A 22,910-nucleotide genomic window follows, 5' to 3' on the forward strand; every position below is an offset into this window, starting at 1 on the left:
CAAATATTGGGATCTTTTTGCGTGGCATATAAGGTGCTTGAGTTTTATACTGTTGTTGTTTCTGTTGATCGTAACGCTTATCATAAAGCGATTGTTGAAGAGGTGCTTCGTTTTGTTGCTGAGGTTTATTTTTACTTTCATTCGTATCTGTAAAGTTGTAACTGTTCGCATCTTGCGACTTTTCAAATTTCACATCTGGTTTCTGGCTTAGTCTATTAGGACTGCGATTGCGCCCTTTAAGTGCTTTTAATTTCGCTTCTGATTCTGCAATAGCTGCCTCCAAGGCCAATTGATCTCTTTTAGCTGAGCTTCTTCAGCTTTTCTCTGCATTTCCTCAGCTTTTCTCTTTATTTTTAGCTGCATTTCTTCTAAATCTAGAGCCTGTTGCTTTCTTTGGTTTTCTGCTTTAGCCCACAGCACAGCGTGTGCTGCCTCTTGAGATCTGATGGCGCTCATAGAAGTCCCGGCTGAACTTGTACTACGTTTAGATTTTGCGGAGATTTGGGATGCTTTGGCTGAATTCGCCACAACTTATATGACTTTTACTTTGAATGGAAACCTGTGAGACACTATCTTCTGGCGAGACGTCAGGAAAGTCATTCGTCGTTCTGTAATCCTTGAATTGGCTAGCCGAAAAGTCAGGCTGCTGGTTGAGGCTTATATTTTGACGTACTTCAAAGACCCATTCCATCGTATTTTCCGAAAATGTGCGAATAGTTTCTATTTTAGCATCAAAGTCCTTTGTAGCATTTTCCGTGATATCTTACGTACTCTGGAGGGATAAGAGTTTGTCGCTTAACCTTTTATATTCCATTCTCATGTTAAAGAACGAGTTTTGAAGATCGATTTTATAGATTCGTAATTAAGTTCATTTCTTTTTAATTCATTTACAGTCTTCAATGTAATAGATAATTGTTTGTATTTGTAGTCCATTTCAGACTGAAGTTTAGATATTAATGAATTGGACGGCTTTATGTCATCATTAAGTTGATCTTCCATTGAAACATCCTGATCAAGTGACTTCCACTCACACCACTGTTACTTTCAATGGGGGTTCGAAATGTTCTCTGGCTCCTGGACTCAGATGCCATGGCGTTGAAAATGCAGGCTTGCTTTCTTTTATGATCCAAGGCAGTTTTAAACTTTCAGTCCTAGGCAGGTTCAGATCTTAAGCAGGTTTCAAAACTTCAGGCAGGTTTTTTAACTTTAGTGTTGCCGCTTTGCGTAAGGTGAAGTCAGGCACGGGTAAGACGCTACGAACTGAAAAATTAACTTTTGAAAAATCCGTAATACAAAAGCCACCATGAAAACTAACCTTACATGAGTTGAGTTCTGGCATGAAGTGAGGAGGAAGAGTCTGGCTCCACAATGGAGGGATGTTTTCCTTCAGGTGTTTTCTCTCTTGTGATTTCTTGGGTTTCTAGTGTTTTTAGCTGTTTAGCTGGTGGCAGCGAAAGCCTCATGCAGCCATTCCAAAAACAAAGTCCTTGTGACCCAACTCTTCGTGTTTCCCCTCCTCATTACTGGCAGTCTGGCTTTGTTTACATTGTGCTGCTTGAAAGCACGAGGGTTCTCAAATTGGTAAAAACAGTTTTTCCACCTCTTCCGGCACTTGAAGCCTCTGCCTGGTTAACTCTGTAACTCCTTTTGCAATATCAGCTGCTTTAATACAGTAGATTCTTTCTGCTTTAGAATGGTCGAAATTGTAGATTTTGACTTCTTGTACTCGGTGGCAAGATCAGTAACATGAACGCCACGCTCAAACTTTTCAATAATTTCTTTCTTTACTTCGATTTCAATTTTCTTCAAAACTTTATTCTTGCACTCTTCACTTGCTTAGAAACCATAATTAACTGCAAAAGCACACAAAATAGTAGAACACAAAGAGTGCAGGTGAAGCACACACGTCTGACTGAGAACAATGAACAGGGAGCGGCTCTGCTTAAATGAACCAGCCAGGCAGGCACGTGGCTCGCTCGCTCTCTCTCTCTCTCTCTCTCTCTCTCTCTCTCTCTCTCTCTCTCTCTCAGTTGAAGGCAGGCCAGTACGTGCACGCGAACCATCCCCCAACTTCACCCCCCCGGCACAGGCAGGCAAATATGTGTAGCAATCTCCCCCTCCCCAGCAGGCACGTGGCGCTCTCACTCTCTCTCAGCAGCAGGCAGGCGGTCTGACCGAGAACAATGCAACAAGTGCGGAAATCATTGGCGCGCACAAACCGAAAGGGAAACTGGCTTGTTCATACACCGAGTGTGTGGTCATGAACCGAGGCAAAGGTTTGGCGAACTTTTTGGTCGTGAACCGAGGTTCCACTGTATTGAGGATTTGTTCTGTTCTGTGTATTGTATTGACTCCCTTCTTTTTGACACCCACTGCACGCCTAACCTACCTGGAGGAATGGGGTCTCTTTTTGAACTGCCTTTCCCAAGGTTTCTTTCTTTTTTTTTTTTTTTTCATTCCAAGGGTTTTTTTGGGAGAGTTTTGTTGTCGTCTTAGAGAGTCAAGTCTGGGGGTCTGTACTACCTATCTTGAATGTGTTTTCTGTAAAGCCTGCTTCACAGACTGTCATTTCGAGATCCTTGCTCACCTTTCAGTCCACATTTATAATACTTGTACTCTCGACTTGCCTTCTAAACTTTTTACACCTTCCTGTGTGTCTAATACTTGTACTCTGTCTTTCGATTGCACCATCAAAGTCAAACTGAACAATCGCTCATATGCCAAACTGAGCCAGTCAGATTGCTACTAAGGACTAGGGACACACACACACACACACACACACAAATGTTAACGTTTTATTATATAGATAGAGTATGTGAGAAATGATGAGTAGACACTTATTCATGTACAATAAATATCAGACAATATACCATTATTATTAACAACAACATTTTAACTTGCCTAATTTGTGATTATTGATGTTAATATTAATGCTTCAACATACAGTGTAAACATATTTAAGACATGAAATATTCAAATTTCACAAAATGAATCCTTGAAAACAGTCATATAAATTGATCTTTATGAGTAAACTAATTACAGCTAGCTGTAAATGTTATAGCTAACTGTTTTTTCTTACAAATATAGGATTCCCCAGGAGATCAGCAGTCTCAGCAAGAAACAAAACAAAGGTATTTGTCTTTTATCTGCTCTTCCTATAGAACATGCATGCTGTGCTTAGTGTATTTTAATGCTTGGCAGGCATTTGTTTGTGATGCTACAATATAAAATTATGTGCTCTGTAATTGCCACTTCCAGTTTTTCTTTCATGCCATTTTTGCATTTTGTCGTGTTAGACTGTCAAGCATAAGTACAATGCTAAATAAAAAGTGAGTTCCAAAGGGATTGTTGAAATGTGTTTTTAAGTTAACCAAGTTAAAGACATGCAGGTTAGGTGAACTGATGATGCCAAATTGACACTAGTGTGTATTTGGGGATATGTGTGTTTGAACTGGTGCCCTGTTCATGTGTTTCTGATTTGTGCCCTATGTTTGCTAAGAGTGGCTGCAGCTCTCTTGTGACTCTGCTCTGGTTAAGCAGGTTAAATGGAGTTGTAGCCCACAGGCTAGCCAGAAATCCACTTCATTTGTAGTAAATATACTTTTTATGTTTAGTAAAATTTTGTTTGTCAATATTGTGAGGTTTCTGAACTCTTGTAGGACCCCCCAACCAATCCCAACCCCGCTGGACGTCACATTGAAGCGTTTCTTGTCTGTGGAGTACTAATTGTCCATTGCCAAGGCAACCACAGGTTCGCAGCACAGCGCCATGGAAACATCTACGAGCTGATCTAGATTGCGCTATTTACACCTGTTGCTGATGGGTGATGCAAGGGACATTATAAATGCAGGGGACAGTAAAGCATGTCTACTAACCTGGCCCAGACTATGCCTGTTTGCTTTGGCTATGTATAGGAGAGTGGTAGCTCCTGCTACAATATATAACCCTGCTGTTACTGTTTCAAGTTTTAATATAGCTGGTTTTGCTAAAGTACTGAGACTCGGCGTCATGTTTTGGTGGGTGGGGGATAAATCCTCAAGTGAAGACCCAGGACAGCTGGCAGACTTTTCCACACCACTGTCGCACGCACCAGCAGCTTAGCCTTCCCAGACCTGACACTCCATATTGACCTGGACGGAAACGAAGTAGCAGTGGGGAGGTGAGTGCGATGCTGCCTTGGACACCGAGGAAGCAGTGACTGCCATCCAGATGGAGTTTGCTTGCCTGCAACGAACTAATAGCAACTTGGATTTTGCATTCAGACAAACCCACATCCCAAGTAACTCTTACTATCTGGAGAGAGAGGACCCGAGTTTTAAAACACCACATTTTTTTTTTTTTTTTTATATAAACTTGATGATCGTTTTCTATATCGGGTGATTTCTTATTGCATGTGTGATAAGTGTATCAAGCAGTTTGTAGTGCCAAGTGAGCATAGGGAGAACGTTTTAAAAATTACTCTGTCACGTTTTCGGCGGCCATGGGAATACATTTCAAAATGCTTTTATTGGGTTAATATGGGCCGGGATGTGCAGCAATTATGTAAGGCCTGTCCCAACTGTCAACTAGTTTCCGCTCACAGACCCACCAAGGCACCCAATGTACTGATGCTTATTTTAGACGTCCCCTTTGAGAGGGTGGGATTAAATATTGTTGGCCCGCTTCCCAAGAGTAAAAGTGGCTTTCAGTATATGCTTGTGTTACCTGATTATACCACAAGATACCCAGAAGTGACCGTGCTGCGGCAAGCGGACTTCTGCTCTGTTGGTGAAGTATCTCTGTATTCCTCACAACATTTTGACTGATCAGGGCATGCTTTGTCTCACATCGTGAAACAGCTATGCAAAATCTTTACAATTAAGCAGTTACACTCCACGGTTAATCATCCGCAAATGAATGGCCTGACTGAATGATTTAATAAAACCCTAAAATAGATGATTTGACGAGTCACCCATGACGACCAGACTTTGTGGGATACAGTAGTGCCCTTATCCTATTTGCTCTTTGGGAGTCTCCTCAGGAGTCTTCTAGGTTGAGCCCTTTTCAGCTACTGTTTGGCCACCAACCTCACGGTGTGTTACACATTTTTTGAGAAGAGCGGGGAAGGTTTTTTGATAGAGTTTTGTCATTGCAGGAGTAGATTTCCAGACTGTCTTATCCTGTGAGCAGGAGGTGCAGAAACTTGATTTACAACAAGACAAGTAAACTTCACGAGTTTAAGAAGGGAATCGGGTGCTGGTGTTGATTCTGTCGGATCTGCATAAATTTCAGGCTGAGTGGTTGGGTCCAGCAGTCAAGAGCACATATCTCCTGAGAAATATAAGTTCGGATTTCAGGGTGGCGGCAGCCCGTACAAGTTTTGCATGTTAACCTGCTGAAGGAGTGACATGAACCATGCAAGAGGTCATGGTCAAGTCCGCAGATGTCCCTCAATCGGACGCCGCTATAGGCGAGCATTTGACTGACACTCAAAGCGGAATTACTATCGTTGATTGAGAGGAACTCCTGTCTTTTTGGCCATGCCTGGCTGGCAACAATTGTGGAACACAAGATTGTAACACTATACAGGTTCCCCTGTATCCCCTGGTAGAGGCAACAATAAACTTGATACACGAAAAAGTTCAGCAGATGCTTTAGTTAAGTGTTATGCATCCAAACAAGTGATTGGTGGAGCCCAATCTTACTTGTCTCAAAGGCCGATGATTTGGTTCTTTGATTTTAGGCGTTTGAATAAGATGTCCATGTTTGATGAATACCCGATCCCGCATGCTGTTGGAAAAGCTCAGGCAGGCCTCATATGTTTCCACCCTAGACCTCGTGAAGGGATATTGGCAAGTACCCCTGGAGCAGTCTAGTGCAAGAAGACTGTGTTCATTCCCTTTTGGTCTCCATGGCACACCTTTGACTCTTCAGCGGATGATTGACCAGATTCTGCATCCCCATTCCACATACGCTGGTGACTTTGTTGATGATGTTGTCATTTTCAGTAATGACTGGCAATCTCATCTCGTCTGTCTTTGTGTGGTGCTTGACATTTTACAGCTGGCGGGGTTGACGGGTAATCCTAAGAAGTGCTGGTGGAGTATGTAGAAAACCCATTATGTGGGTGTGAGGTTTCTGATCTCTATTAGGACCAATATACCCCACCCAACGGGACAACACGTCAAAGTTAGGAGTTCATCTGTGGAGTACTGCTTGTCCGTTGCCAAGACAATTGCAGGTTCGCAGCATAGTGCCGCGGAAACAACCTCAAACCAATCAAGATCTCACTGTATGCACCTTTCGTGGATGGGTGATGCAAGGTACATTATAAATGCAGGGAACAGTATAACTTGGCCAATGACCTGGCCCAAACTGTGCCCGTTTTCTGTGTCTGTAGCTCCCTCTGCAATAAATAAGCCTGCTGTTTCCATTTCAAGTTGAGTAAAGGTGGTTTTGCTAAAGTACTGAGACTCATCCTTGTGTTTTGGGGTGCAAGACAGTGACTCACGCATCACAGTATCTTTTCTTTTATAGTTAAATACAAATGTGCCAATAGCATACTTTTTCAAAATCTAAATTAGAATAATAACCTAGAGCTAGTTTATTTGATTAAAGCCAAAATATTGGCTTTGGAGCATTAGCAAAGCAAAATAATCCAATAGCAGTGTATATTAGTTGAAGTTGTTTTTTTTTTTTTTGTTTGTTTTTTTTATATAAACAGTTCCAGCTGTGTGAAGGTAAATTTAAAGCTATTATATGCTTCCAGTCTAATAATGACAATATGTTACACTTGAATTAAAATTTACCTTTATAAGTAAAGGATGGGCAAAGATGAGTTTTAAGCCTTCCAAATCAAGGTCCATGGTGCTAAAGAAGGGGAAGGTGACTGATAAGTACCGATTTTTCTATCGCTGGAACAGTCATTCCATCCTTCAGAGCAGCCAATACAGAGTTGGGGAAAGTCTTTGACTCAAGTCTGAAAGACATAGCTGCCATTCAGAAATCCACCCAGGAGCTTGGGACATGGCTAGCCAAGGTTGATAGGTCTGTCCTTCCTGGTAGGTTTAAAGCCTGGATCTATCAGCACTCATTCCTGTCCCGAGTCCTATGGCCTGTGCTGGTATATATAGTCCCGTTTTCAACAGTTGAGTCCCTTGAAAAGATCATTGGCAGCTTTCTTCGGAAGTGGCTGGGACTCCCACGCAGCCTCACCAGTGCAGCATTGTATGGGACAAGTAACATCCTGCGGCTACCATTTAGCGGCCTCACTGAAGAAATCATGGTGGCACGCACCAGAGAACCCCTACAGTACAGGGACTCCAAGGATTGTAAGGTGTCAGCAGCTGGCATTGCGGTGAGGACAGGTAGGAAATGGAGGGCGGAGAAGGCTGTGGAGGTGGCAGAGTCACGCCTGAGACAGAAGGCTCTGGTGGGCACCATGGCAACAGGTAGAGCAGGTCTGGGCTACTTCCCAAAGACCCAGGTCGACAAAGCCCAGGGCAAAGAGAGAATCCATCTACTCCAGGAAGAGGTCCGAGCAGGGGTGGAGGAAGAGAGAGTGTGCAGGGAAGTAGGACTCCGGCAACAGGGTGCATGGACAATGTGGGAGAGTATTCTTGAGCGAAGGATCACCTGGTCAGACATCATGCAGGGAGATTTCTTTCATGTCCGGTTCCTGGTGCAGGCAGTCTACGATGCCCTGCCAGCCCCAGCAAACTTCCACGTCTGGGGAAAGAGCGAGACACCATCGTGCCCACTATGTTCAGGAAGAGGCTCTCTAGAATATCTACTTAGCAGCTGCCCTAAGGCTCTTGCAGATGGCCGCTACCGGTGGCGCCATGACAAGGTGCTCAAGGCAGTTGCTGAAAGCTTGGCTGCAACCATCAGAACAAGCAAACTCCTCCACAGCTCAAAGAAGGCAGTTACCTTCGTTAAAGCGGGAGAGCAATCCCAGGCAAAGGCAGTAATAACAGGCCTCTTCCACACAGCCTCTGACTGGCAGCTGCAGGCTGACTTGGGAAAGCACCTAAAGTTCCTGCAACAAATTGTAACAGTATCACTTTGGCCAGACATGACCATTACCTCCTAGGCCTCAAAACAGCTGATCATGCTGGAACTGACAGTGCCCTGGGAAGAGGGTATCAAGAAAGCAAGCGAGAAGAAACACGGCAAGTACCAGGAGCTGGTGGCGGAGTACAGGAACAGAGGCTTGAGGGTACTCTGAGCCCATAGAAATTGGCTGCAGAGGATTTGCAGACAGCTCACTCTACAGAGTCCTCACACGGCTGGGCATAACAGGAGCAGCCAAAAAGAGGGACATTAAATCCGTAAGTGAAGCTGCAGAGAAAGCCTCAAGAAGGCTTTGGATAATGAGGGCTGATCTGTGGATCAATACTAGGATGCAAGTTGGGGATTGATCAACTCCGGCTGGGTCGCCTAAACGAGGGTGTATGATGCTGTGAGACCTGTAACGTCCGGATGACCTCAGGATACATCACTGATGATGTGTCCTAGTGCATCCCGGTAATGTTTCTCATATAGAAAGAAATCGGATTAATTAGTAGATACCATGCTTGCAGGTAGTGTGGTGCCATGGATATGTGGACAGTTGAAGACTGAAGTATGCTTAGGTATAGCATAGAAATTGATGGACCATGTAATACTATTAATGGTTCCATTGTTGCCAATGTAAAAAAAAAAAAAAGTGTTGCAGAAAATGTAGTTAAGTCTATAATTTTATTTTTCATAAACTTTTTTTAAAATTGATTTTGCTGCACTGTTTATTTACCTTAACAAGCAGATTACAAAATACATGTGATTATTTAATATTTAACTTTTTTTTTTTTCTTGTATTCAGAGAGACAGATGTACGAAACACAGTTTTGGCTCAAGTCCTGGAACAGTCTGCACGTGCTCGATGTAAGTTTTTTTTTTTAAATGATTATCTGATTCATATATAATTTTAAATACTGTCTGTTTCACTTGTGCCTGTTTTCCTTTTTTTTTTTTCTTTCTTTAGTAAGCAATCTGGAACTTGTGAAGCCAGAAAAAGCCAAAGCAGTAGAGAATTACCTTATACAGATGGCAAGATGTGGACAGCTTGGAGGCAAAGTAAATAAGTATTTCTTTCTTTCAAAAACAAAGTTTTTATGCATGTTGAAATACGATTCTGGTACTCTGGTGTGGTGTTTTAGTGTATTGGCAAGTGATGGGTATTTTTAAAAAAAGTTTCAAAACATTGAAGAAAAACCTCTACACAATGTTTTATTTCTGTAAATTGTACTGGTAATATGCCATTTGAGGGATAGGGTGTTGGCCTAATGGACCTCTTGTTTGTCCTCCATGTGAGTTGCTCATCAAAAGAGGACGGTTTAAAATGCACTTTGAACTCCCTATATGGTATTGAGTTAAAGTAGATGTGTTAGACTTCCTACAATGTAATAGTTATTGGAGGTTCGGCGACAAAACCGTGACGGACAAATGAGCGCCGACAAACTCGCTAACTGGTTTTCGACAAATGTGCCACAAAATCGCGAGAGAGGCCATCGTTCCTCCGGAAGATGTTGGGTCCGCTTTCGATGAACTGAGCGAGAGTAGACCCGACAATCTCCAGAATGTTTATGATTACTGGGAGGACAATTACGTTGGTCAATTGAGACGCAATCGACGAGCCAACCCGTTGTTTCCTATCACCATGTGGAACATGCGAGAACATGTTGCTGATGGCATGCCGTGAACAAATAACTCAGTCGAGGGTTGGCATAACACGTCGTATACAAAGCGGAATTACCAGCAGTCAGGCAGCCAGCAAGTCTAAATACGCTCAACTATCAAGACGTCTTGCTGCAATTCTTCCTACATATGCAGGACGTGATCTTAAGGACTATCTGCGTGCCATGTCTCATAATATTGACTTCTAAAATAAACATATATTCTTTAAACTAGTAATTCACATTTAATAAAACTTTTGCGATTTTGTCTGCGCGATTTTGTTGGCGTAATTTTGACAGCGCGTTTTAATGGGTGCTATTTTGTCAGCGCTCATGTCTATTGCGCAAATGTCGGGTCACTGTTATGGGAATTGAAAATTAGTAAGAAAATTTGCAGTAATTTTGTTGAGAGTGAGTTTGCTGTCAGTTGTGTGTTAGATAAGTAACATTTGTATAGCCATGAAGTATATGGATGCTTAGTACATTTACCATGGAGCAGTTCATTTTTTTCTTAACAGTTGTGGCGGATTGCCGGGCACCTTACCACAGAATGACCAGGGGAAAGGGCTTATTCTGGACACTGTCTCTAGCCCCAAGCAACCCAGAACGCTAGATGGCAGTCCTCCTGGCTTGTAGTGAGGTCACTGGTTTGGAGAATGGAAGCTCAACCCTGCTGGGGCTCGTGGTCTCCGCCAGGGGGTGCCTAGACCTTTTCTGAGCCCTATTTAGTAGCACTTACACCACACGTGGAAGTACTGCTGGAAGAAGTTCATTAGACACCTGCCAACCTTCTGGGTGTCCTATAAAAGTAGCAAACTGCCACTACTCAGGGTGCCAAAGCCGTGAGGAGGTGGATGAAGCTTGTTGGCACAGAAGATGAAATGGAAAAGGCTATTGGGCCGGACTGTGCTATTTGGTGCTTTATGTATTGTGTTGTGGGGAGGAGAGAGAATGCTTCCCCACATGAATAAAACGTGTGTACTGTGGCAACTTTGTGTCTCCGCCTGTTTGTGTCTGGTTAGGATGTCTGTACGTGCCCCTGAGCTTCACAAGTGGCATCCCAGGTGGGACTTGCATAGGTTGCCAGGGAATCCCTTGTAAACCATTCTTGTGTCCTACCCTACACAGTAGCGCGAGGCAGCTTAGCAGCACAAGACACCCAATTGGCAGCAGTGTAACAGACTACGCCTAAACTGCCGAGGCAGCACCGCTCCCACCCAATGGGGAAGAAAAGGTCCAGGAAAGGTCTGAAAGCAGTGGGTGACCACTAGCCGATTGTTGCAATCAGATACCTGGATTGGCGTACCCAGATAGAGGACAGCTGGAAGAAATGCGCTCCAGAAGACAGGAGCTCTGAGGTAGGTGTCAGGCCCAGAGAAGGATTGCCCTGGGAAGGTTATTTTTCGGTCCCATACACCTAATTTCTAGACGGAGAATGTCCGGAGCCGCAGCGGTGGCCAAAACGTGCTGTCCCATGGGACAACAATGAGGTGAGCATACAAGGGTCTGCTGACGAAGATCCATGCCTGCTGCTGTCCGAAGGAAGAACACTAGAGGAGGATTGCATGGATTCAAATCAAAGGGAGGAGGAGGAGGCAGCGGAGGGGCGGACAAACCTCCCTGAAACTGCTTGTCTGTTTGTGTCAGATTCCTGTATGTGATTGGGTACAGGCGGGACAACGAACGGTCATTTCGGGAGACTCCCGATGGAGCCTTAGCAAGTTGTGCGCTTGCGTAAAGGCTCTGGGCCAGTGACTAAGGACAAGCCAAGCCTGAGTCCACTGCTGGCCGAAATTACTAACTTGATGTCAACTGTGCGTGAGGTGGACAGGATACTCCCGCCTGTCCAGTTGTTCTTACAGGTAGTCTGTCTGTCTGAAGCAGACGTTGGAGAGCTTGGAGAGGACAGCCAAGAAATCCGTGGAGATTGCATAGTGTTTCAGGAAGCTCGGCACACGACTCTCCACCAAGGTAAATGCCGTTGCACAGGAAAATGATGCCCGTATCATGCAGGAAAGGGGGTACAGAGCAAAGGGGTAACGCAACCCCTTCAGCAGATTGGGCATAATGGCCATTTGCACAATGGCAGAGGAAATGTATGCAGTGCACGCAAGGGTTCGTTTGTGCTGGTGCCCACAGCGCCAATCCCCAGATGCCAGTGGTCACCATGTGTAAGTCGAAAGGGGTGCAGGCAGCACATGGTCTCTCTTTATGCCATAGAGAGACCCAGACTGTTGCTGCACCCCAGAGTAAAAGATCCAGAAAAGGAAGACTGGGTGTCTGAACAATGCAACACGTGTGCTTGTGATCTTGTTTGGTCGAGGACCATTCTCCATGGTGGCAGAGGGACAGCCCAACCTCAGCTGGGCATAAGGCAGAGCAGGGATTCCTGCAATGTTTCCATGTCCAGAGGGCAAGGACATGAGTGCCGCCATGTGCCTTCCTGCCCCCTTTTTTGTCTTTCTTTTTCAGAACAAAGCCGTGATCCAGATGAGGTTGACTCCTCATTCGGCAGAACAACAGCTCTCGCGGGCCAGGACACATCTTCCCACAAGACTCCGCTATGGTAGCACATGACTGGGGAGAGGGCTTATTCCGGACACTGTCGACCTCCGAACGCTAGAGGACCGCCCCCCTGGCTTGTAGTGGAGCCCATGGGTTTGGAGCATGAAAGCTCAACTCTGCTGGGGCCCATGGCCACCAACAGGGGCCAGCTGGACCTTGCCTGAGCCCTATTTAGCAGCATTTCCACCACACGCGGAAGTGCTGCCAGAAGAAGCTTGTTGGACACCTGGACACACCACCTATAAAAGGGGCCAGCCATCACTACTCCGGGAGCCGGAGAGTGGAGGTGGAGAAGAAACAGGAAAGGCAATTGGGCTGGACTTTGCTATTGGACGCTTTATGTACTGTGTTCTGGAGAGCAGAGAACAAGTGCTTTCCCATGTGAATAAAACGTGAGCTGTGTGGCAACTTTGTGCCTGCCTGTCAGTGTTGGGTTAGGGCAGCTGTCCGCACCCCTGGACTTCACATAGTGTAGTAAAAATATATCATCTACTACTTATCCTTGGCTAATTCTCATTGAAAGTTCTATTAAATCTTCTTAAATTCCAAACAGATTCAACATCATGATCTTGAAATCCACGATTCAGACAGGACTAAAGATGCAGAATTGAGAATCTGAACTTAAGGAGAACTTTACAGTTCACAATGATGTAAACTATCTGGTCTTATCTAGGGCTAAGGTTGCAGTTTCTAATAGCTACAGATAGGCTTTTTTATTTAAATAATCTAATAGGCTTTGTTTGTTCAAATAACCTAAACTGGTACTCAGTTACTTCTGACTGAGATGGTTCCCATACCTCAACCCAGATAACACTTTGAACAGGAAAACATTCATGTGCTACATTTCTGATTTTTCCCAGTTACACTTAGAATTTTTTTTTAATGACCATTGTCCATTGTATGACTACCAAGTGGCAGCATTATGGGTGTCAAATTATTGTAGCTTCCCCGTATGTAACTGACTTGTGTTTTACAGGGGTCTGTTAATGTCTTTACAATCCTGGACCATTTATAGTGTATTATTTCTACCATGAGAATATTTTAGCTTTTTACAGAAGCTTTTTACTGACAACAACCTCACCTTCAACACGAAAACGACCAAAGAGGTCATTGTAGATTCCTAGACAACTAAAGGCAGCAGAGAGGCTCCCATCCTTATAAATGGGGCTGAGGTGGAGTGTGTTTTCCAGCTTTAAATTCCTGGGCATTCACATGTCTGAGAAACTTTCTTGAACAATAAGTACTTCCAGATGTTGTTAAAATCACAAATTGCAACTCACTTAAAATTTTCTTAACACCACTGAATAGAAAATGTGGCTGTATATAACAGAGCATTAATGTTTTGGCCTTGTTTATCCTGAATAGTTTTGCTATTCACTGAGCACCATCATAATTGAATTTTAATTCTAAAATTGATTTTAAGCAGTATTTTTTAGTTACTGTTAGTTTTCATAGGTTTTAATCGCACCCCCATAACGTTTTTTTTGAAACCCTAATAAAATTTATTCCTATATTTTTTGCTGCTGATACACTGCTACGAGCTTAAAATTTCCCTATGCATAGCGAAATTACGACACATATGGCAACACTGCCCACCTCTTCTTCTTTCTCGCACTTTCACGGAAAGTTTCAATCTTTGCTGAATTTACTAGAGATGCACCTGCTAGTATAAATGAGAACTTCGTCTCGCTGAGGCTATATTTCTTTCTGGTTGTTTGACTTAAGTACTCGATAGTGTTTGTAGCAACTCAAATATATGTTGTAAAAACCAAACATTTTTAAGCTCACCATCATGGATAAATTTTTAATTGGGCACAAACGAGCATTGGACAATTGTGAAGCAGCAACAAGCACGGAGAAGAGCATCGTTCCAAAGGTTAAATTAAGAAAATCTTCAGAAGAGTATTTAAATTTTGGATTCATGAGAACCGAAGTAGCCGGCGAAGAGAAGCCCCTTTGTGTTAGTTGTTTGAAAATGTTGGAAGTGGACAGCATGAAACCCAACAAGCTTAAGCGCCATTTGGAAACAATTCATAGTGAGTATGTTAATAAACCTCGAGTTTTTGCTGCTAAACTAAAATCGCATGAAAAGTAAAATATCTGTTTTTTAAAAAAGTTTTGTCTGTCAATGAAAAAGCTTTACTAGCTTCTTACAAAGTTTCGTAAGAAATAGCTAGATCCAAAAATCCGCACACTATTGGAGAAGAACTCATTCTGAAATTCAAACTGTGGAAATTATGCTTGGAGATAATTTTACCAAACAACTGCAGTCCATCCCTTTATCAAATGATACTGTTGCTTGTCAAATTGGTGATATTTCTGAAGATATACAGGAGCAACTATTGCCAAAACTGCGTGGAAGATTGTTCTCAATTCAGCTTCATGAGGCAACAGATAGCAACAAGGATTGTCATTTAATTGCATGTGTTCAATTTTTGCGATGGATTGTCAGCAGTGGAGGAACTTTTTTTTTTTATAAACCGGTACAAGACAGAGTGACAGCACTTGCTTTATTCAATATATTGGATAATTTCATGACTGAGGCTAGCATACAATGAGAAAACTGTGTTGAAATATGTACAGATGATGCTCGAGCAATGTCTGAAAAATTAAAAGTTTACAAACATTAGTAAGACAAAAATCTCCACAGTGTATCTGGACACATTGCGTGATTCATAGGGAAGCCCTAGCTGCCAAAGAACTAAGTCCTGGTCTAAACAATGTGTTGACCACAGTTACATCTGTCGTGAATTATATAAAAATGAGGCCCTTAAAATCAAGACTGTTTTCTGCTCTTTTCAAGATATGGGTGCAGAACATACAGCTTTACTTTTTTTTTTTTTATACTGTGAATCAAGGTGGTTATCACGTGGCAAATTTCTCCAACGTATTTACGAATTAAGAGATGAAATAGCATTGTTTTTGGAAGAGGAAAGGCGCAAGGAAGCAGAAATGTTTCGAGATCACTTATTCATGATGAAATTGAGCTACTTAACCGACATATTTGATAAACTGAACTTGTTAAACATTCAACTTCAGGGAGCTAATACACATATTTTGGAGATGAGTGACAAGGTGAATGCTTTTTGCAGAAAACTTGGAACTATGGAACACACACGTAAAGCAGAAAAACTTGGAAATGTTTAGCAATGTTAACGAATTTGTTAACTATACTGCCAATGAGGATTACATCAAGGTTATATTTTTAACAATTAAAAATCCTCTAACCTTGTTTGCTAAAAATTTTAGAAGGTATTTTATAACAGACGAAGAGACACATTTCAAAATACTCCTGAAGGTCTCTCGGTTGAAGAACAAGAACTATTCATAGACCTCACAGCAAATCGCGAAATTAAAAGGGACTTTGGTAATAAACCACTGTTTGAATTTTGGGCTGGACTAGATGAACAATTTTCGGCATTGAAAGAAAGAGCTTTTTGTATACTTTTACAGTTTCCTACATCTTATCTGTGTGAATCCGGATTTTCTACAGTAGCAGCATTAAAGACAAAATATAGGTCTCAGCTAAACATAAAGAGAACTCGCGAGTTTCAATTTCTAATTTAACACTGTGTTATGAAAAGCTTTGTTCTGCAAGACAGGCTGAAGGAGCCCACTAATACCAATTTTTTCTTTTATAATTAATGATATATCATAGATGCATATTTTATTATACCTACTTTTATCGACATTTATCTAACTCTCTATTTTTCTAGTATCAGAATGTAGTTTAAGTTAATTTGTTTTGCTTTCAATAGATGTATTTTTCGTATTTTAGATTCTTGTTTTTTTTTTTCTTTCACATCTTCACGTCCCCTTTTTTTTTTTTTTGTTACTTCAGGAGGACACACCCCACAGGTTGAGAACCGCCGGCCTACAGGTAATGAAAACTCAAAGTTCAGTATCTCAGAAAATTAGAGTATTTCACAAGACCAATAAAAAGAAAAAAAAAAAGATTTTTAATATAGAAATGTTGGTCTACTGAAAAGTATGTCCATGTATGCACAACTGCGTGGTTTACTGAACCAGACTGAGAGACCATTTAAAAGCTCAGGACACCTTTGCAGGTGTTTTGGGTTAATTAGCTGAGTAGAGTGTGACACCATGAGTCTTGAATATTGAACTTTTTCTTAATATTCTAAATATCTGAGATACTGAATTGTGGGTTTTCATTAGCTATAAATTATAATCAACAAAATGAAAAGAAAAACGCTTGAAGTATATAACTCTGTGTAATGAATCTGTATAATACGAGTTTCACTTTTTGAATTGAATTACTGAAATAAATTAACTTTTCGATGATATTCTAATTTATTGAGTTGCACCTGTATGTATTCATGCTGAGATACTTAGAACTCAGTATGCATAGAAGTTAGAATGTATGACATGAATAAGTATTTTAAGTTAATACTTTCTTGCTTTGATTCTGTATATTATAAGGTATTATGTTTACGTATAATTGTATTCTCACTAATATAATTTAAGCAATGCCATTTAGTGCTTAACAGTGAATTTGTAGATAATCCTAAAGAAAAAAAAAACTGGAATGCAGTCAGTTCTACAGGTGTCTACTTCAGCAATGAAGTGACAGCATGAAAACTGATGTCAAAAGACAGGGTGGAGGATTAGTAATAAGGGGGCCTGATTTGCACAAGGTAAAGGACAAAGATGGCAAAATGCAGAGAGGTGATAATCATTTGCATAATGAATAAGGGGCATGGATGGACAGAAGTTAATGGGGAGTGAGCATGGTTGAGGAGCACTGAGACAAAGATGGCAGAGTTCCCGTAGGTGTTGCTTACTAGCATATTAGGAGTGTCAGACCGTCTTATCAGTGTTAAAGAAATGTATAAAAATGCCTTGAAATCAAGGTCTAGATGCTTTTCTTTTGGACAGAGCATTGTGGTTTGTTATCTTTAATAAATACCTGAACTGAACCCAGAAGGCTTTTGGACTCCGCATTATTTTATGGCTTTCGGATTTCATTCTTGGCACGGATTAATAATTTACGATATCAAGTGTTTATGGATGATGTCCCAGGTTTTGCGTAGCTGTTGCTTTGTTGTTGGTCTGGGTTCAAATTGAGTATTCTTCATTCATTGGAGTGCACTCTTTCTCTTTGCTGTTAGATCCTTGTCAGTGCAGTGCGGCTGCTTCAGCTTGCCTTCTACTTTATTTTGCTGTTTCATAGGGAAAAGGCATTATTCTTTCTAGCACAAGACTTTACATGCTGAAGTTCCTTTCTTGAAGTAATGACTGCCCATAAGCAGACAGGGCGCTGTCCTTATCTTAGCAGACTCTTAGCTCTCAGGTTCACAAAGAAGAGTTTGTCCACTTCAGCTCTCTGGGCAAGAGTGGCTCATATGAGGGGTGTTCAATAATTTATCTGTCGGAATATGCAAGACAAGTAGAAAGCCTGTTGTGAAATGTCAAAAGGTTACTTGTTTGCAGTTGTGGCTCAGTGTGAGTCTAACGTTCCAAGAGTCAGGATGTCAGGAGAGTCCTTGTGCGAATTAGGTAAGAAAATGCTAGATTTGGAGCAATCGGTGATTACAATTTCTTGCAAGAGAAAGCCAAAGCAGATCCATGAACGCATGACAGCAGTTTATAGTGAGTCTGCCCCATCATCCTACAAAATAAAATTTTTGTGTTTAAGTGGGGTTGAGAATCCATTGAAGATGATCCTCACACTGGACAGCCAGTGGAAGCAACTGCAACAGAAAAATGCAAGAAAGACAAATTTAAGGTTTCCCAAATAGCTGAAGAAATGGGCATCTTGGCAGTTTGGAACATAATTCATGAAATGCTGGACAAGTCAAAAGTCAGTGCGTGATTGCTTCCAAGAATGGTAGCGCCATTTCAGAAAGCAGCAAGGCTGCAGTGCTGTCAGTAGAATTTGAAGGTACTTCATGAAGACCAAATTTTTTTCCATCGTTTGGTGACTGGAGATGAGACTTGAGTTACCACTGCATTGACTCCATTTATTACTCAGGATCTCTGTGATAGACCCAAGTCATCCCCCACCCTAAAAATGTTAGAAAAATCTGCAAGCAAAGTCATGGCAACTGTTGTCTTTGTCACTGAAGGAGTTTTGCTTCTGGAGTTTATGCCATACAAAGCAACCACAATCAGGGAGAGTTACACCAACACTATGATATCTTTGTGGGAGTCGATCAAGGAGAAAAGACAAGGGAAATTCGCAGCAATTATGCTGCTTTTTCACAATAATGTGCCGGTTCACATGTCACGTCAATCACAGGGTGCCATCTGAGAATGTGGGTTCCAGCAGCTGAACCATCTACCTTACAATCTTGGCCTGTTTCCCTCAGATTATTTCGTGTTCTTAGTTTTTAAGAAATCCATGTGTGGACAGCAGTTTTCAAGTGATGAAGACATCAAGGCAGGTGTGACATTCTGGTTTGGAAGTTAGATTACCACCCCCCTCCGCCACACCCCCTCCCCACTTAAAAAGGGTTAAACTCGTTGCAGGGAAAGTGGATGAAGTATATGGAGCTATCGGGGGGCTATATTGAGGGCATAAAACAAGTTTTTGAAAACCCTTTCCTACTGAAGATTGTGGCTTTTGGGTTCACAGATAAGAATCCAGATATTTTCAGTCATTTTGGACAGTTCTTCCTTCTTGAGATAATCCACAGGGAGTTCAGCGACTGTCCAGCAAGTATGCCAGAGAGAGTTTATTCAGGATGGAGTTTTAAGGGATGGTCGAACCTTCTCCCGATTTATGTTAGTCACTTTCAACTGCAAAATCAGTGTTTTCTAATAGGCAAGTTATTCTGTCCATTTTAGTTGTTATAGGTCTTTGTCCCAAGTCCATTTTCTGCCCTCTGGTTCAAGAAGTCTACAGAGGGACCTCTGGAGGGATGTCAGTGTAACTCTGATTTATACTTTTATTATCAGGTAGATCCTGGAACATGCTGGTGTTTAGCCACTTAGTTTGGAATGCCAGTGGGGGAAGGGCAGCTGGGTGCTTACATCCTTTTCAAATCTGCTTTCTTAACAAGCCTGGTGTGCCATTAAAACTTGGCAAAATGGGTAATGCACACTTTATTTTGCATGACCAAGAGAAAATTAAGAGACGTCACTGAAGGTACTTAAGTTGTGTGTTGATATAGTTTGCTTCATTTAATCTATTTAACACTACGATTACCAGAGCCTGTGAAAAAACTCGTAGATCCGTCCCACCTTAAAATGCTTCGCTCCTCTCCATCAGCGTCTTTTGTCCTCTAAATGTGTGGATAAGCAGCAAGCAGCCTACTATCACATCCCCCCCGACCCCACACAGTTGTCTCAGCTCAAGTCTGTTTACCTGCGTGTCTGTTGCTTAGAGCTGTATAGAGTGAGAAGTCAAGCAAAATGACCCCTTTTATAAATACTATACAGTAATCCCTCCTCTATCGCGGGGGTTGCGTTCCAGAACCCCCCGCGATAGGTGAAAATCCGCGAAGTAGAAACCATAATGTTTGTATGGTTATTTTTATATATTTTAAGCCCTTATAAACTCTCCCACATTGCTAACATTATTAGAGCCCTCTAGACATGAAATAACACCCTTTAGTCAAAAGTTTAAACAGTGCTCCATGACAAGACAGAGATGACAGTTCTTTCTCACAATTAAAAGAATGCAAACATATCTTCCTGTTCAAAGAATACGTGTCAGGATCAGAGAATGTCAGAGAGAGAGAGTGCGGGACAGAAAAGCAAACAATCAAAAAATCAATTTTGGGCTTTTAAGTATGCCGAAGCACCACGACAAAGCGGCATTTTTTAGATGAGCGTCCGTATCTTCCAAGCAAACAGCCCCTCTGCTCACACCCCCTCCATCAGGCTCAGAGAGAGAGAGAAAGAGAAGCAAACAATCAATCACCGCTCGGGAAATATATCTTATATCATTGAGGAGTTTTAGTTAATATGTAATACATGCTCTGATTGGGTAGCTTCTAAGCCATCCGCCAATAGCGTCCCTTGTATGAAATCAACTGGGCAAACAAACTGTTCATGGTTCTCAGTCAGACGTGTGTGCTTTACCTGTGATCTCTTTGTGCTCTACAGTATTTCGTGTACTTTTGCAGTTAACCATGGCTTCTAAGCAAGTGAAGAGTTGTGAGAAGAAAGTTTTTCAGAAAATTGAAATCAAAGTAAAAGAAATTATTGAAAAGTATGAGCGTGGCGTTTTGTGTTACTGATCTTACCGCCGAGTACAAGAAGTCAAAACCTACGATTTCGACTATTCTAAAGCAGAAAGAATCTATTAAAGCAGCTGATTTTGTAAAAGGAGTTACAGCGTTAACCAGGCAGAGGCTCCAAGTGCTGGAAGAGGTGGAAAAACTGTTTACCAGTTTACTCATTTACTAATTTGAGAACCCTCGTGCTTTCAAGCAGCACAATGTAAACAAATCGGTTTACGACCAGAGGTTTGGAACGAATTATGGTCGTGAACTGAGGTTCCACTGTAAATAACTTTTTTTGATCAGAGCTAATGATTGCGATGGTTTATTACACTCTATTTCCAGGATAAGGCCACATCTCCCTCATATTCCGGATTGGATTAATATTTTCTGGCCATTTCTCTGTATGAGTGTTTGAGTGTAAAAAAGCTGAAGGAGAAGAGAGACAGAGATTTTGCCCTCTCAGATAGTACAACGAGAAGTTTTAAACAGGCTGGTTTCACTTTGAGATTTGTGTAAAGCACTTTACTTGTGTTAACCATCTTTGTCACTTCCATTTACTAAACATTTGGCAACTTAACAGTGCAGCAATTGACATTAGGCATTTAATAGTTGTACTTAAGATTAATTAGGTATAAGTTAAATAAATGCAATTAACATAGGATGCAAATCAAATGTGACTGGCAACTATACAACAAGGCAGTTTTAATCTCTAGAGTAACCATTTACATGTATTTACACTTACACAAACTTCGATGAAGTTGTTATACATGTGGCTGTCCTTAAACACTGTAAATCTAATATTCATAGTATAAAAGTGTCATTTCACTATGTTAATAGACTGGTGTCCTTCTCAGAAATGTTTCCTAGCTTGAGTCTAGTGCTGCTCTTAAGTTTTGCTTTTATGTAACTTAATTGATACTGTTCAAGTAATTATGGATGTCAATATTGTTTTAACACTAGAATTACCAGCGCCTAAAAGAAAACTGGCCGACCTTAAATTCGTTTGCGTCTTTTTGTCCTGTAAATTTGCCGATAAGCAGCAAGCAGCCTGCTATTCCATCCCTCCACCGTCGCAGAACGTTCACAAACTTCTCCCAGCTCGTGCCTTGTTTGATTATCTGGGAGTGAAGTGCTGGAGTTTTTAGAGTGGGAATAATAGATCAATTATTTGGAACACATGCATTTCATGTGTGTTCCGTTTCTACAATATTCTGTGTAAACACATTGTTAAAACAGAAACTTTTTTATATTTTAGTAATAAATGTTACAGTATGTAGGCATAAACTATAGAATGTGTGAAGCCTGAAGTCCAAAGATCAAATAAACACTTTCACAAAAGGTTCAAGGAAGTTTGTTGAATGTTCTGCGACAGTGTTTATGGGGGTGGTTGGGGGTTGAATAGCAGGCTGCTTGTCTTAATCAGCACATTTACTGGACAAAAGACGCTGATGGAGAGGTGTGAACAGATTTAAGGTGGGCTGGATTTACGAGTTTTCTTGTAGGCTCTGGTAATTTTAGTGTTAATGGATTTTTTGATCCATGTAGAACCATTTAGTGTAAAGTATATGTCCACAAAGGCAACAACCTCATGACACAAGAACCCAGGAGTGGTGCTTTCCATAGTGTTTCTGAATAAGTAATATTTAGTTCTGTAAGAAACAAAAATAAAGTAAAGCTTTAATCAAAATTTGAACCACCAGGATGCTCCACACAACATTGCAGTCATACAGCAACCCATTACCACTATGGGAAGTGGGATTAAAGTTAGGGAAAGAATGTTTTTGGAATGGCAAGTTGTGGTATATTAGGTGCTTTTTTTGCATATTAATATTACTATCAAGGGGTAGTAATACTTTTTTTCCAACAGCATTAGAAATTGGTCTTTTACAGTACTGTGCATTTTTTGGAACAAATAAAACATTGCACAGTAATTTTGTATTAATGTACAGAATAAACTTTATCAGAACAAGCATGTTAAAACCAAAGCACTGTAAGGCAGTTTGTGACGTTAATAGACTTTGATTCCTAAATATTTTTAGGATGGTAAAGAAATACTATTGTGTATTTTTCCTGGTAATTAGCTGTGACATTGGCACCATCTACAATTACACATTTTTTCCTTGTAATTTGTCCTTAAGCATATTAAGCGGTACAATTAAATGTATTATTGGTGTTTCCAACTACAAAACTTTAGATTTATTCCTGAAAAATGCCACTTGTTCATTAATGACAATAATAGCATTGTAAATGCAATAAAAACCTAACCAATGCAACTTAAATTCTATAACTACAAAAGGATTGTCACTAAGCATTGGCAGGGATTCAAACACAGAGCTTTTCTGGTAAAAGCTTAACTATGTCATATGCCATTTCAGTTATTTCATATACATCACTTTTGAACTGTTGCACGTATACTGTGGATAGTTTACTCCCAGTAAAGCTTAATTCCAAACGTGAAAACAGT

General features: G+C 41.3%; 1 protein-coding gene across 1 annotated transcript in view; it reads left to right on the forward strand.

The window, feature by feature from the left end:
- The window catches only part of pdcd5 (programmed cell death 5), a 107,486-nt gene that overhangs the window by 49,404 nt on the left and 35,172 nt on the right, over positions 1-22,910 (forward strand). The window contains exons 2-4 of the mRNA XM_039763576.1: positions 3,088-3,131; positions 8,840-8,901; positions 9,002-9,093. Coding sequence (XP_039619510.1) covers positions 3,088-3,131; positions 8,840-8,901; positions 9,002-9,093 — 198 coding nt within the window. The remainder of the gene's footprint in view (positions 1-3,087; positions 3,132-8,839; positions 8,902-9,001; positions 9,094-22,910) is intronic.

Source organism: Polypterus senegalus, chromosome 9 (genome assembly GCF_016835505.1).
Source record: "Polypterus senegalus isolate Bchr_013 chromosome 9, ASM1683550v1, whole genome shotgun sequence".
In the NCBI taxonomy this organism is placed as follows: domain Eukaryota; kingdom Metazoa; phylum Chordata; class Cladistia; order Polypteriformes; family Polypteridae; genus Polypterus; species Polypterus senegalus.